Source organism: Sinocyclocheilus rhinocerous, unplaced genomic scaffold, assembly GCF_001515625.1.
Source record: "Sinocyclocheilus rhinocerous isolate Xijiao unplaced genomic scaffold, SAMN03320098_v1.1 scaffold909, whole genome shotgun sequence".
Lineage (NCBI taxonomy): Eukaryota > Metazoa > Chordata > Actinopteri > Cypriniformes > Cyprinidae > Sinocyclocheilus > Sinocyclocheilus rhinocerous.
The window spans coordinates 533,619-548,764 of NW_015666359.1; the positions used below are offsets into that span (position 1 = coordinate 533,619).

At 35.4% G+C, this 15,146-nt stretch overlaps 1 protein-coding gene across 1 annotated transcript in view; it reads right to left on the minus strand.

Annotated features, from left to right (window-relative positions):
- The window catches only part of LOC107732236 (phosphofurin acidic cluster sorting protein 2-like), a 69,278-nt gene that overhangs the window by 10,300 nt on the left and 43,832 nt on the right, over positions 1 to 15,146 (minus strand). Inside the window, exons 10-18 of the mRNA XM_016543516.1 lie at positions 13,674 to 13,822; positions 13,138 to 13,234; positions 12,022 to 12,108; positions 9,175 to 9,312; positions 5,024 to 5,142; positions 4,734 to 4,888; positions 2,865 to 2,975; positions 2,660 to 2,762; positions 1,934 to 1,966 (exon numbers count right to left, since the gene is read on the minus strand). Of these exons, the coding sequence (XP_016399002.1) occupies positions 1,934 to 1,966; positions 2,660 to 2,762; positions 2,865 to 2,975; positions 4,734 to 4,888; positions 5,024 to 5,142; positions 9,175 to 9,312; positions 12,022 to 12,108; positions 13,138 to 13,234; positions 13,674 to 13,822 (992 nt within the window). The remainder of the gene's footprint in view (positions 1 to 1,933; positions 1,967 to 2,659; positions 2,763 to 2,864; positions 2,976 to 4,733; positions 4,889 to 5,023; positions 5,143 to 9,174; positions 9,313 to 12,021; positions 12,109 to 13,137; positions 13,235 to 13,673; positions 13,823 to 15,146) is intronic.

Genomic DNA, 15,146 nt, shown 5'->3' on the forward strand with positions numbered 1-15,146 from the left:
CCGTAGATTACATATAAAGTCATTTGACTTTGTTTGTAATCTACTCGCACAAATAATTAATTATGCGAATTCATGACGGCGACGTGAATAACGCGAACTGAATTGCCGTGAACGTGCAACGTACGCCTCAATCGCGTCACTCAATTCACATGATGCATTGTCACGCAAGTCAATCTGCGAAGAGCTTACTGACATGTCCGGTTGTATCAGAAAATGGAGGAGAGCATTACGAGATGTTTTAATTTGCACAAGTGACACGAAAAACATCCCGCGAGTAATCTAGAGCGATAACGCAATGCAAATATCCACTTTGCTTTAGGTATGCACACACCATAAGAGTTTCCTCTTTTAAAATACATGTGCCAGGTTCTCTGCCATTTTAAAGAAAAGTTAAAATTTAAAAATATTTAAGAACATATTCCTTAAACATTGAATACAACTTAATCATTACTTTAAAAAAAAGTGTTGTTTTAAAATTATAAATGACTATTTTAGTGTAGAGTCGCACCACATGACATCACATTTATTTAATTAATAATTATTTGGTATTTTAAGAGACTTATTGACCTGTACAAAAAGTCAATCTCTCTATAACATGATTTCCTGTTTAATTTTTTTCCCCTGAATGTTTATTTGGTCACACCGCATGACTTTGACTTCAGCAAACTTCTCAAACTTTAAACAGTCGCTTTTGGAAATTAGAAACTTTGAGACTTTTGATTTGCTTGGCCAAGGGGCATAAACAAAATTGTAAAATGCGCATTCAAGAACATCTTATCAATTCTCAAAGAGTGAAATCAAGTTCCGCCCTATATTTATTTTCCTCGCTGAATGTCCTATTTCACTTAGAACATGTAATGCACAACATTTCAGAAATAAAATGGGTTCTGAACACTGTTTAACGTTTATTTTAGGCTCTGCTCTGATGCGTCAGCTAATATGATTGTAAAATGATGGGTTTGGAGTTATTGTTGATATTTTAATGTGGTCTGATGATACACCTGCGGCATAACAATCTCTTCTTTCCATTCTCACTTCATTAATTTCTCTTAGTTGTCTCTCTATAGGTGTTTTATCACGTTCTGTACCCCCGGGTTTCTCTCTGTATATCTCCCTTCATCTTTCTCTAGTTTGTTCTGCTTCGAAGTGATAATTGGTTCCTTCTTCCTTCCTTCTTCAGACTATCACAGATTTATGTTCCAGTCAGTGTGTGCGTGTACTTCGTTATTCATCCATTATATGGATATTTGTTTTTCACAGGACTAATTTAGCACAGTCTGCCAGTGGTAAAAACAGGATTCTCCGTTCCTTTATTCGAAAATCATTCCAAAGCCTGTTCTAATAAGAAGGCATTTAGCCAACGCTTTGGGACACAAGCAATTACCATGCTTGTTTTTTAATAGCAAGCAGCTAAAATCAGAAACCTTTATTCCCAAATCATTCCAAAACCTGTTCTAATAAGAAGGCATTTGGGACACAAGCAACTACCATGCTTGTTTTTTTTAATAGCAAGCAGCTAAAATCAAATTTACTATTAATAAGGTGATCACATTATTGAAATTGAGAATTGAGAAACTTGGCAATTAACAAAAATTCTTAAGAGTCTTCCTCAATCAAAATAATCATAATATTTTGCATATAAACACTTGCAGGTACGAACCTGTGATCTTTCAGTTACCACATTTTAACCACCCTAATACACTCGTCTCTTTTCAAAGTTTGTCACCATCTCTTATCTCCAAACCTGTCAAACTCAAACCAAACTAAATCAGTTAAAGACACAAAAAGACTGAATCATGAACACAAAGCACACAGTGAGCAAAAACTAGTAGTCACGCAGACAGGTGTGTGTGTGAGGTTAACATACTGAGAGCATGAGCGATTTAAACCACAGCAAACATTAAAACGTCAACCCAAACACACGATTAGGTACCTGATGTAAAAATCAAAATACAAACTTCTCTTCCTTGAAGGCAAAAACAAAAGACCAAAGCATAACGGTTACTGTGCCATCCTCAACACACGCCCACTTCTCAATGACAAAATAAAACCAGATCAAACAAACGAGTGACATAACAAAAAAAAAGAAAATGCAAGTGCAGCTGATTGTTTGATCTACTTTATGGACTAATTGGCGATAATGATTATGATACCCATAGTAATTCATAGAGATAATCTCATAAAATATGTCAAAAACAAAAAGTTCACCACCAAAAACAAAACGAATAAGAATTTTTATTTTGCATTAAAACAAACAAGGTTTTGCATTTAAGGTCCATTAAGATTATTTTATTTATTGCCTAAATTCTCATTGCTGCAGTGTGTCTGCAAAATTTTACTTTTTTGTTATCGTCAGTGATGATTTTCAGTACATAGTACATTCTTTACTGTAATAAAGAATTGTTCTAAAAAACACCTTCGTTTTCTTTAAATGAAATATCATTTAATATATTTTTCTTTTGAATTTGTGGTAAAATAGGGCTTGGACACGTTGGCAAATTTTGTAAGATTAACCCTTTAGGACTTCTGGGTTTAGGACACACTTTATACAACTGTATTTTGGCCAGATGGTGAACAAACATACACTACATTTAAGCATAACTGACACATGCCACATCATTAATGAGATATTCTCAAGCACACATACACAAGACCATACCTTTTTTGTTTATAGGTGAGCATTGCTTCAGAAATAGGGAACTGGTGGGAGAGATTGGCTCCGGACAGATACTGCGAGACACGTCCGGCCACATCAATATTATCTGTAGAAAGTTTTAAACATCGCACGCATTAAGTACCAGCATCAAATCAGATAACAAAGGCATGAAATCATCTGAAGAGCCCATATTAGCAGACACGCTAACCTGAATTAGGAGCTTCTAGCCTCCCGAACACGTCCCTCCATCCGGCGTCCATGAAGATGTTATTGAACTTGCTGTCAAATGTTGAGATGTACTTAGCCAGTGGATGACAACCTGATCAAAAACAAAGTACATTTTGCTCACACTGAAGAAATACCTTTCACATCAGACCAAAGTCCAAAATAAACACTCACTAAACACCAAATATGACTACAAACTGGCGCATAAATAATCCCTGCAGCTGGGTGCAAACTCTACTGGGAACATAATGCATGTTTTAATTGAATTGAGTGAATCCTCCCATTAAGCCACCAAAACAGAATTGTCACAAAATCTGTCTTTATGTTTTTCTGAAACATACAGTTTTACTGAGGGAGGTGTGTATGTGACCCGTCCTGGCAAAATGAGTCACAATGAGTTATTTTTATTTGTACATTCTCTATTAAAAGACCTTCAAAAGTATGTATGATTTTGTTGGAATCGGACGAAAAATGACTTGAGCTACACCTGTCTGAAGTCAGCAAAGTCAATTTAGAGAAAAACTGATTTAACGTTTTCTGAAGGATCCAAAGCAAAATCACCCAGCAATACTACATCTTTCCCCCCACTTCTTTTCTTAATAATCATTACTAGATTAATAATCACACACATCTCTTTGTTGTCATAAATAAGAACCGATGCAAAAAAAAAAGAACAAATATAAGAAAGAAACAAGTGTATAGTGTATCACTTTTTTCATTTTACATCTAAACAAAAACATTCAAGTACAAAAACAAAAAGTATATCACTTGTGTTTATTACAAATAAACTGATTATTAAAACTACAAAAGCAGTTCAATCAAGAGCAGCGAGTGATTCACTCTTTTATTGTCTGATTAACATTGTGACAGACGCCTATATTAATACATAGTGTATCTAATATAATGTTACACATCCGATGTTTTTCCCCAACAGTTCCCCAAACGTTTACTTAAAACATAACAGATTATGTTTGCGTCAATACTGTAATTCTGTGTATTTGTGTATATTTATGGGGATCGTGTGCCGTCGGTGTCTGTCGTCTTTATGCACGTGCTACGGATGTCAATCACCGCGAGAAGAAAACTCGTCTCAGAAAATGTACAAATAAAGATACTTTTAGATGTTTAATTACTATTTGGAGCATTGTGATTGCTAGACGAGGGCCTAATGAACACATTTTTGTGAAAACCTCAAATTCGACCAAAATGGACATTTTTCACTTTTTTTTGCCTGTAGCTCAAAATTAGTATTATTACTATTATAAAATAAAGCAATAAGCCCAGTGAAGCCGTGGTTTACAGTGAATTTACAACAGCTCAGGGGCGTTGTTAGTTACGCGAAGCGGAGTGCCTAAAACCCCCTTAGCTGTTATAAATTCACTGTAAACCATGGCTTCACGGGGTTTATTGCTTTTATAAAACGGTTATTCCATATACGTAGTACAGTTTCACAAAATAAAACAGAGCAAATAAAGTGTGATGATATAAATAAAAACAGTATTCTTCCACCAAACAATGTAGTTCCTCAGAATCAGTTGTGGTTCCAACAAAGTGGTTGCCGAGCAACACACAGAAGTAAACAAAGGTGTGTGTTTGTAGAGTAATTTACAACAGCTTTGAACACGGCTCAACCAATCAGAATCAAGCACCGGAACTCTCCGCTTTATAATAAGTAGAGCATTCCGACTCATTTTGCCAGCACAGGTCACATATGAAAAACAGCTATAAAACCCATTGTAATTAGCATATTATACAATATATATATATGAAAAAATTAAAAATAAAACAAATAAATGAATATATTTTGAGAGATCATTTTTGGGACGTGCTTCAGATGCTTTATTCAGCTTACCGACAGGAATGACTAGAAACCGAATGTAGCTCAACCAATCGGGCGTCTTGTTGGCGAGCTGCTCCACAAAGCAGCGAAGGACCGTGCTGAGGTAACTCTGATCGCCCGCCACTGCCACTTTAATGGTGGGTGGTGTTTGTGCATTGCAGTTGCAGCTGACACAATGACAAAAATGAGAGATGCAAAATATCATGCTCAAGTTCTCACAGAAATACCCACTCGATTAATGTTCTGACTTATAAAGCGTGCTAGGGTTTATTTGTGTATTGTGAGTGCACAGTGAGACTTACAATCGTTGAATCCTGGTGACGATGGTGTTGAAGGCGGCCTGAACATCTGCGGGGGAGACGGTGGACACAATAGGCTGCTTGTGCTCCTGAAGAATCTCATTCAAATACTGCCACAGAAACAGAGTTCACGGCTCAAAAAGCAGCACGAGGGAATTAGTGCGAATGCTAAAGAGACAGTGTGAATGAAAACAAGTTATGAGGACTGTGATGTGCATAATGGCTATCCCTGCGGGACACATCAGCCTCGGGGAAGGACGAATGTCCAAATAAATCCAAACAGACAAGACAAGTGATAAAAACAGTTCGTATCCCCAGGTTAATGCGTCAGTCCTGTTACCATCATAACCATCTCTCATTAAAATAATGTACTATTCAATAAATCAAGTGAACTCTGAGACAAGTAAATCAAGAACAAGTCTCCTCTTTTCTTTTTATAATTATAACTCTCTTATAACTCTGTTATTGCTTTGAAGGCATCATTGTATCCAAATTGTAGAATACTAATAAACATTAACATCTAACACTAATCCACTAACTTACATAATAAATAATTTACTTGACTACAGAAGTTGCTAAAATCTTTAAACTTGACTTTACAAAACTACCTTTTTATGGAATAACTCTAAAATACACACACACACACACACACACACACACACAAAAAAACGTTTTCTTAAGTGGCAATATTCTTTACTTTTCTTTTTACTTTAATTGGCCATTTTCTTCATCTTCTTTTTTTCTGTTTTCCACTAAAAATGTTGAAAAATACTTTCAAAACATCAAAATGATATGCTTTCTTGATTGTGAGAACAACCAACTAGAAAACTACATGGAAGAACAGACGACTTGATGTTATGATGGACCACTAGAGAAATATGACAGATGGGTGTTTCTTCAATTGAGCACTTTCGGTCCTGTGGAGTTTCAGAAAATAAACTCGCTTAAAACTTACTTTTCACACTCGCCGGTTTAAAGTCGGCATGAAATAAACATTCACCTTACTTGGTAAATGCATGATATTAATCTTATTGTGAATGCAACTGCATTCAATCTACAGACTTCTCTTTGGTGACATATTCTACGCCAGACTTTAGTTGACTTAAAACCCATTCCTTTCTACAATTGACCGCAAGCTCGGATTTGGATCCGTCTCCATTCAATCAACAACTGATGAATAGAACCAAGTCCCCTCCCTGTTTTTTTTCAATATCCATTTCACTCTGATGTACATCACAATATTGAAGAAAAGATGTTTTGCTACTTCGTTTCATTGTGTCTTTTCAATTTTCAGGGCAAAATTGTAGTTTTATGCAACAGCTTAAACTTTTTTGTGACCAAAAGTGCCAATCTTATTGGATGGTCAGAGTTTTTCGCAGGCGAAACAAAAAATGTCAACAACCCTGTTTGTAAATTGTTGGCTTGCAAATATTGGTGTCAGTCTAAACAGATGAATTGCCACCAGTTCATTCAATATAAAATTGTATTAGGGCAAAATTGTTGGTTGGGGGGACAAAACTGCAGCTGTAATTTGTGTAAAGCTTAATCTAGATAATTTTCATAAAATAAATATATAAATGGTTTGTCCATTTCACTGTTTAGCTTATATTTTTTATGATAGATTTTAAGGACAATGTAAAACAATAAAATTTTTATGAAAAAAAAATGTTTTAAATTATAGTGAAAAATTATAATGGCATCTACAAAAAAATATATTTAAAAAAAAAGTTGTAATCTGTTAATTTTACTGTTCCGCAAAGGCCTACTGACACCAGCATGAATGTTCAGCACAAAAATTTGGGCAGATTTTCACTTTTATGATGTGTCTGTTCAGACCAGTGCATAAAAAAATGAATGAAAATGCAGTTTCACTCTCTGACAGTAGGTGGCGCTTACATTAAAGCAGAAACATCTCTGGGATGCAAAACATTGCACAACTTTGTTTGACATTCACTTGTCACAGGAAGACAAGACAGAGCCAGCTCCAAATTCTATTTAGCAATAGAGTCTGTTCGTGAGCGTCAACCAAATCATAGTTTTATGCAACCGCAGCAGCTCTGGGCTCGTAGTGTTAATTTTGTCAGCCATTTATTAATTTAGTCTTAGTCTAAGTCCTGTGTCAAATCTACTTTTTTAGTTACATTTAGTTAATTATATTTAGTCAACTTGTCCTGTTTTTGTTCAGTCAAGTTTTAGTCGACTAAATGTCTGAGCATTTTAGTCTAGTTTTAGTCAATGAAAACTTTTTTCGTCATGCTGTATAATGGTTACACTGATTAAAAAAAATATATATAATTTTGCTCAAAATTATAATCACAATGACTGTTGCCATTTGAGAAATGTATTTTTGCATTTTAATAGAAGTACTGCACTTTCACCAATAAGCACAAATCAGTAGAATGTGGACTCATATACATGGTTTATTTTAATAATAATAAGAATAAAATGTATCCTTTTAACGGAGAAGTTGTGATTTGGGAATTTAAACTCTTGATATCTGGCAACCACAAACATGAAAGCTCGTGTACTCATTTTTTTGACAAAACAAAAATTGTATTTTTTAAATTACATTTTAGTCTCGTTTTTATCATCAATGATATTGCATGTTGAGATTGTCATAGTTATCTTTTATTTACCTTATTGTCGTCTCATTTTCCTCATGAGAAAAAAGCTTGTCAATGAACATTTTTCGTCATTTCTTTCGTCGACCAAAAGTGCAAATCTTATTGGTTGGCCAGAGTTTTTCACAATGCAATGGAAAAAACTGTTTATTCACATTCAAATTTTTATCGCACCGTGTTTTCGCACTAAACATTTGCCATCTGTAGTAAAGGTCTACACGGAGGACCCGAGACCCGAGGACCCGACCCGGGATCCATACGGCTTCGGGGCTATATTTTAAATGGTCAGCCAGGTCCCTGGCTGGGTCCCAATCTATTACTTCGGGTCCTGGGTCTGTTTAACATTGTGTGTAATACACGAGTCGATAGGACTCGGAGAACACCCGGCCGTTATCAGAGTCAGTCAGTGCTGTGCAAAAAAAGTTGTTTTGTAACTTTCAACTTGTAAAATTAGGATGAGAAAAGTGTAAAAAGAGTCGGTAATTTGAAATAAGGTGGAAAAAAAAACAAAAAACACGAGCGACGTCATCAGAAGCAGGGTGGGCGGAGTTAATGCACACGCACGGTGATAATGGATACCTTCATGAGTGATGTGAGTTATTATTGATTATTTTTTAAATAATATTATGCATGAACCGTCTTGTTGTTATATTTTTTTTTGAGATTTTAATGACAATTTCATCTGCATTTCACATGACTGTGATTCAAAAATAGACATTAAAATTAAATAAATAAAATGTAGTACCGTATTGGCCCGAATATAAGATGACCCTGATTATAAGACGACCCCCCCTTTTTCCAGATGTACCTTTTTGAAAAAGGCTTTTTAAAAACCAAATCTTGTTTTTTCTCAGTAAAACACATTTTGTCTTCAATTATTTTCATATTGCATATTTTTCCTATTTTAATTTTTGTTTTGAAAGTATGGTAAAAACTGGTAAAATGTACCAACAATCACATTTAAAAAATATACACTTTTTGATATACCATTAAAAAAAAAAAAACAGGTAGCGCATTACATTACGTATTTCATTGCACACTCGTTTTATGTGTATTTGGCGCCACCTATTGTTGTGGGTGTATTATTGACATGTCAAAGTCTAGACCCTGAATATAAGACGACCGCGTTTTTTCAGATGTATTTCCAAGAAAAAAACATCGTCTTATATTCGGGTCAATACGGTAATTGACGGTCCACGTCGGTTCCGGGTAGTACATTTTTGACATTTCTCGGTTCTGCACGGGCCCGGGTCCAACTTTCAAAATAATAGGTCGGTTCCGGGTCGGTTCAGTGTAGCACATTTACGGGTCTCTTCGGATTTTGGACTCGTGTAGACCTCTACTCTGTAGTTAAAGAAACACCCAGATGTAAGAACATCTGCTAGGACTATTATTAAATTCAACAGCGAAAACTGCATCAGAGGGGATTGTTCAGACAGAAAAAAAGGGTGTTTGAGAGTAAGAGAGAGGTTGCAACAGAAAACAGATGGAAAGGAAAAGCAGGAAGGCAAGAATAGAAGGTCGCGTGTGTTACCTAGGCGACATGAGAGTCTGCGACTCAGCCTTGCAGAGTTTGCCCACCGTTCCTGCTAATTTCTCCGCACTCACGTCCCAGCTCATGCTGGCTTCACATGATGCCACGCCGCCGCCCGCCTCGTCCTCCACCAGCTCCTGCGTGGAGAGATAAACATCAGACGGGAACATGTATCACTCTCTTCAAGGGCTCACGCGGCCGTGAAAATTGTCATGTTGCCGTGGCGACTGCCACTTAGCCACAAAGCAGAATTGCGGTGTGAGTGTGTGTGTGACTTCAACACACTAGATACTGTTAGGACTGATTAAGTGTGCGACACAGACCACAGCCTTGAATTATCAGCAGTCAGCGCACAAAAACAATAAAAACAGGACGGCCCTTATGAAAGAAGGATAGAGCCTCTTCTACTGAAGATAAAATGAACTTTTCCATTGTTTGAAGAAAATGTGACCGGTGATTGCTTGCATGAAACTTGACACCACAATGCTAGGGTATTCTGAGTGGTTGCTAGGGTGTGCTAAGTGGTTGCTTACTGGCCCAAGTCTTCCAATATGATATTCCGGTTTATAGAAAGGAATCTGAATTATAAGAGCTGGATGCTGAAGTTTAATATTTATTAGTAGTGTTGTTATTGTTAACCAGTGGACAGTGGATTTGTACTTTGTTACCTTAATTAAGTACATTTTTCAAGTATCTGCACTGTTATTTTTATTTTGGGAAACGTTTGCTTCTCTACATTCCAAAGCATAATATTTTCTTCACTATATTTCATAAAAACATGCCGTTCCTCATTATTTTGAACTGGAGAACTCACCCCTTCTGAGATGTTGATTCTTTCTGATTCTTTCCAATGAACCTGATAAATTGGTTCACAGATCGCACTAAACTAGACTGATCTGATTGAAATTGTTCTTCAGTCAACAACTCATTGATTGGTCAAAATGGCTAAGAACCGATAGCTTGAACATGCACGTGACTGATGGAGTTACTAATGGCGAATTTTCGATTACTGTAAATAAAAGTCATATTTAGGTCATGACTGTCCATTATTTGTGAAGTAATTCTTCTGTAAAAAGTACAAACTGTTTTAAAACACTGAAATCCTTGCATATGGACATGTCTGCATTTGTCATGTCTTTTTACTTTTGATACTAACATGGATAGTTCACCCAAAAATGAAAATTACCCAGTGATTTAATCACCCTCAAGCCATCCTAGGTGTACATGACTTTATTTTTTCAGATGAATACAATCAAAGTTATATTTAAAACATGTCCTGGCTCTTCCAAGCTTTATAATGCCAGTGAATGGCTGTTGAAATTTTGAAGCCCAAAAAAGTGCATCCATCCATCATAAAAAAGTGCTCCATAGATTCCAGGGAGTTAATAAAGGCCTTCTGAAGTGAATTGATGCGTTTGTGTAAGAAAAAATATTCATATTTAAACTTAACAAACAGTCATCTCTAGCTTTCACGAGAGAGTGGCGTTTCAGTGGATTATGTAGGACAAAGGTGTAGCGTAAGCTATTATCAGTGAGAATATGCTAGTCTTGCGAGAACCAGGTTTTGTAAACAGCAAAGGAAAGCCAGTCTCCTCTTGGCTTATATTAAAATCCCCCAAAATTTTTCTTGACAAATCCTCATTTTGTACTTCTAATTTGTGACCGGTGTTTTGTGTTGCTCTCTCCTCTGGAGAAATGGGGTGAGTTTAATTTTTGGGTGAGTTATCCCTTTAAGTACATTAAAATCAAGTACGTCTGTACTTTTACTCAAGTAAAATAAAAAATGAGTTATAATGTTATAATGACTTATAATTTCATTAAGGTTCATTAAACTGTACTTTTACTCAAGTACTTGATTTGTGTACTACATCCACCACTGTTGTTAACTAAAACTACAACTATGAAAATATTATTTGTTAACTTAAATAAATCTGAATCAAAATAATATATTATTAGATGGAACACTTAAATGAAAATGAGAAATGTTGCCTGGGCAACTAACTGAAATAAGTTTAAATACTAAAATTACTAGTACTAAAACTGAAAGAAAGCTGAATAGAAATATAAAAAATGTATACAAATAACAAAAGCACATAACAAAATTACTAAAACTAAAATTAAAATGAAAGCTAATTCAAAATATGAATAAATATTATAATAGTATATACTGTAAATAATACTAAAATAACACTGATACTTTTGTAATGTAGAGGGATAAACATTAAGAATTCTGATTCTTAATAAACATCATTTCTGACCCACAGAAAATAGTTGAAAAAGTAAAATAAAAAACATCTACAAAAATGATTCATATTAATATTACATTTGTGTACATGACATTGTTTTGTCATTATGACATTGTCTATGAGCTCTAATGCTTGATCGATTTGGTCTGTCCAACAGACAGCAGAATTGTTTGGAAAAGTCATTATGAAAAATGTAAATAATGACAAACAGGCCTATAAGTCTATCCCAGTTACACAGAATAATATAACATGTACCCTACTGCACAACATTTTCAAGTCCCACATGGATGCACTGTATTTGTTGGCTCTGTCTCTCTCTTCTCCCATCTCTCTAAAAGTGCCTCATTAGGGCTGTTATTGTGGTGATGCTGGGTAGTAAACACATTTAAACACTCACACACTGTTACTCTTCACTTTAAACAGATGTGAACTGATAGGGACAGATAGAACCAATAGTAATCAACAGAAGAAAAGAAAGAAAAGTAAATAAACTACATCACCTATATATCTACACAGTAATCGATATTCTACAGTATTTCAGAGAGCCGTGTAAAAATTGCTGTATGTTACATGTATAGAAATGCAGAAATGGTCACTGACCCCAGCTGCCGAGTCCACCACTGTAGGGTCATCCGGATTTCTTCCACCCATTACCCTGTTCTTATCCACTGTTAACAGATCGACACCCTGCAAACACACACACAAGCACAGAAACAAAGCACAATAGTGAGCATGGGGTTCACGCTTTGGTTCTGCAAGTATTTTCCCATTTCCTCCAGACCCTTCTGAAAGAGAAGTACACTATTACTTATTTTAGAAGCAATATATTTTAAAAGAACTTAAGTGTGAACAGAATGCAATGATTTCTGGCACTTAACTGCATGTTAATTGCAATTAAATGAAAATGTGTTATAGCTTAAAATTATATTAAATTCAATTAGTTGAACTTTGGAGTACTTTTTTTGGCCGACTTATGTGGGACTTAAGTAATCTCTGTAACTTAATCTTAAATGCAATTTCATAATTACTTCTATTGACTTTGAAATATAGTTTATAGTGCTGCTGAATGTATTGACAAACATTTATGGTAAACAAATATACATTGTGTCTAAAATATACTTTGCAAAATTGTACGTCATGATTTTAAAAATATTTTAATTACACATTTGTAAAAATGATGTTGCAGTTTAGTACATTTAAAATTATATTAACGCTTAAACATAATATTGAATAACACATTACAGTTCAAATTATAATCAAGTGTTTTACATGTGCTATAGCATGTTAGACAACACATCAGAATAAGTGTGCTTCTTTAAAGAATATTAAAACAATGATTTTTAAAGTGTACTGAGGAGTACACTGATGATATATCATCAGTTAACAACCTTGGAGTCTACGTCTATATTTGAAAGTTTATACATTATCATTAAAAAAAAAATTTCCCCTGGAGAGACAATGAATGGGATTACACTATTTTCTCACAAAGGCAATATGTATTTACTACATGTTTTGTCAAAACTGATTTATGATTTATGACTATGATCTGTCCTGTGACAGATGAGTTTGACTTGACTTTGCTTAGATTTATAAGGAAAAAATGGTGAAAATTTATATGAAATATACAATATACAACCAACATTGGCATGTTCTGTGTTTGCCTTTGTTTAGGCAGAATAATACTGATAATACAAGCATTCAAAATGTCAGACGTACAGTGGAAGTGGTCAGCTCTCTCGGCTGGCTCTTCTGACTGTGCAAACTGCCGATCTCCGTCTGTGAGCTGGAGTGAGACATTCCCTCAAAGAACGGCCTTGAGTGGAAAACATACACACGTTAAGAATATAAAAACAGTCTTAGAGCCAAGAGTTGGATTTCATGGTCAGCGATCCAGTATCAGTGAAGTTTTCCTCAGTGTTCTTTAAGAGGCATTTACTCTGGCGGCGTTTTGCAAAGACAGAGCAACTGGAAGTCGTTCACTTTGACTGAGAGTCAACAAGACAGTGGACGATTACCAATAAGAGTAGAGCATCTAGAAGTAGGAACGGCCAAGGAAGAAAGGGAAAGTTGAAATAACTTACAGAACTTCACAAAGTGAAATATATCCACAAGGATATCTAGTTTGCTCGCTACTAATTGTCTCTGAATATCTGTCAAAGATTTAATTTCATGAAATGATGTGATTTTGAAAATGGCTTGCCATTTTTGTGTGTAATATGCATCAGACTAGCGCTATGAGTCACGAATCTTACTTTAATTTGGGTTTGGGAGTGCTGAGAAGACTCTCGTTGTCCTCCATCTCTGGGCCACTGTCGATCTGGTTATAAACCTCCAGACTGTCATACAGAAGATCCAAATCTTCAACCTCCTGCGTCTGATCAACTGGGTCTGAGTCCAAGACCTTTTTGAGCCAGCAAAATATAAATAAAATGTAGATATTAGAGCCCGACCGATATGGGTTTTTTGGGGTTGATACGATACCGATATTAGGGAGTAAAAAAAGGCCGATATCGATATATCGGCTGATATTCTTTGTGTATATTATAGTACCGTACCAGTCAAAAGTTTGGACACTTTCCCATTCGTGTGTCCAAACATTTGACTTGTACTATATTTCAAGAGGGTTCCTCGAGCTGAAGGGATCCCCCGAATTTGGTGCGGATTCGCTGCGCCTTTAAGGAGATATGGCCATTCAAATTTTCAATGGTTTTCCACAGACTTAAGCTTTAAAGCGTTTCATCCAGGTCGCCAGTAGCAAACAATGGAGCACGCTCTGCTGGACAAACTAAGTAATTACACCATTTCACGCATTTTATCTGCGTTATATGTTCTGTAAACAAAAATGTTCATATCGGCGGCATATTCGCCGATACCGATATATTGGCAACAGGCTCATATCGGCTAAACGATATATCGGTCGGGCTCTAGTAGATATGTATGAAATGTAAGTAAATCTCATAAGAACATGACCAGGTCACATTTCAAACCAAATTGACTTCATGACAATTTAAACAAATTTGCCCCCAATAATTATCATTGCCGTAATTAAAAAAATCTATTATTTTTTAAATTGTAGTATATGATTTTCTGCCTTTAATTTATGCCAAACAAAAACATTACAGTATTTTATATTATAGTTAATGTCAAATTACTATAAAACCTTAATAAGATGGGGTTTTTTGTAGTAAAATGTGACTTGAGCATGATTTGCCCATTTTAAAAAGCCAACATGTGCTGAAAAACCAGACATTCAGTGCAATCTTTTTCATCCAGAATTTTCACAGGACAGTACAATCACCAGTAATGACCCATTCATACTATAAAATGCATCTCCTCAGGCAGCTGAGACTAAAAGACAGAAAGAAGTTCATCGTGTAAAAGTAAATGAAAAACAGAAAGAGGATAAGAGATGGTCTGAAAGTAAAGGGTGCATATGAATGATCATCCTAATAATGAGAATTTATAAGAATTTACACTATTGTGCTTCTTTTCCAAGATAAAAAAAAGCAAATTTCACTCTTTTTATATATTAAAGGGTTATTTCACCCAAAAATGAAAATTCTGCCATTAATTACTCACCTTCATGCCGTTCCAAACCCGTAAGACCTTCGTTCATCTTCGGAACACAAATTAAGATATTTTTGATGAAATCCGAGAGCTCTCTGACCCTCCATAGACAGCAACACAACTGAAATGTTCCCAGGTCCAGAAACGTAGCAAGGACA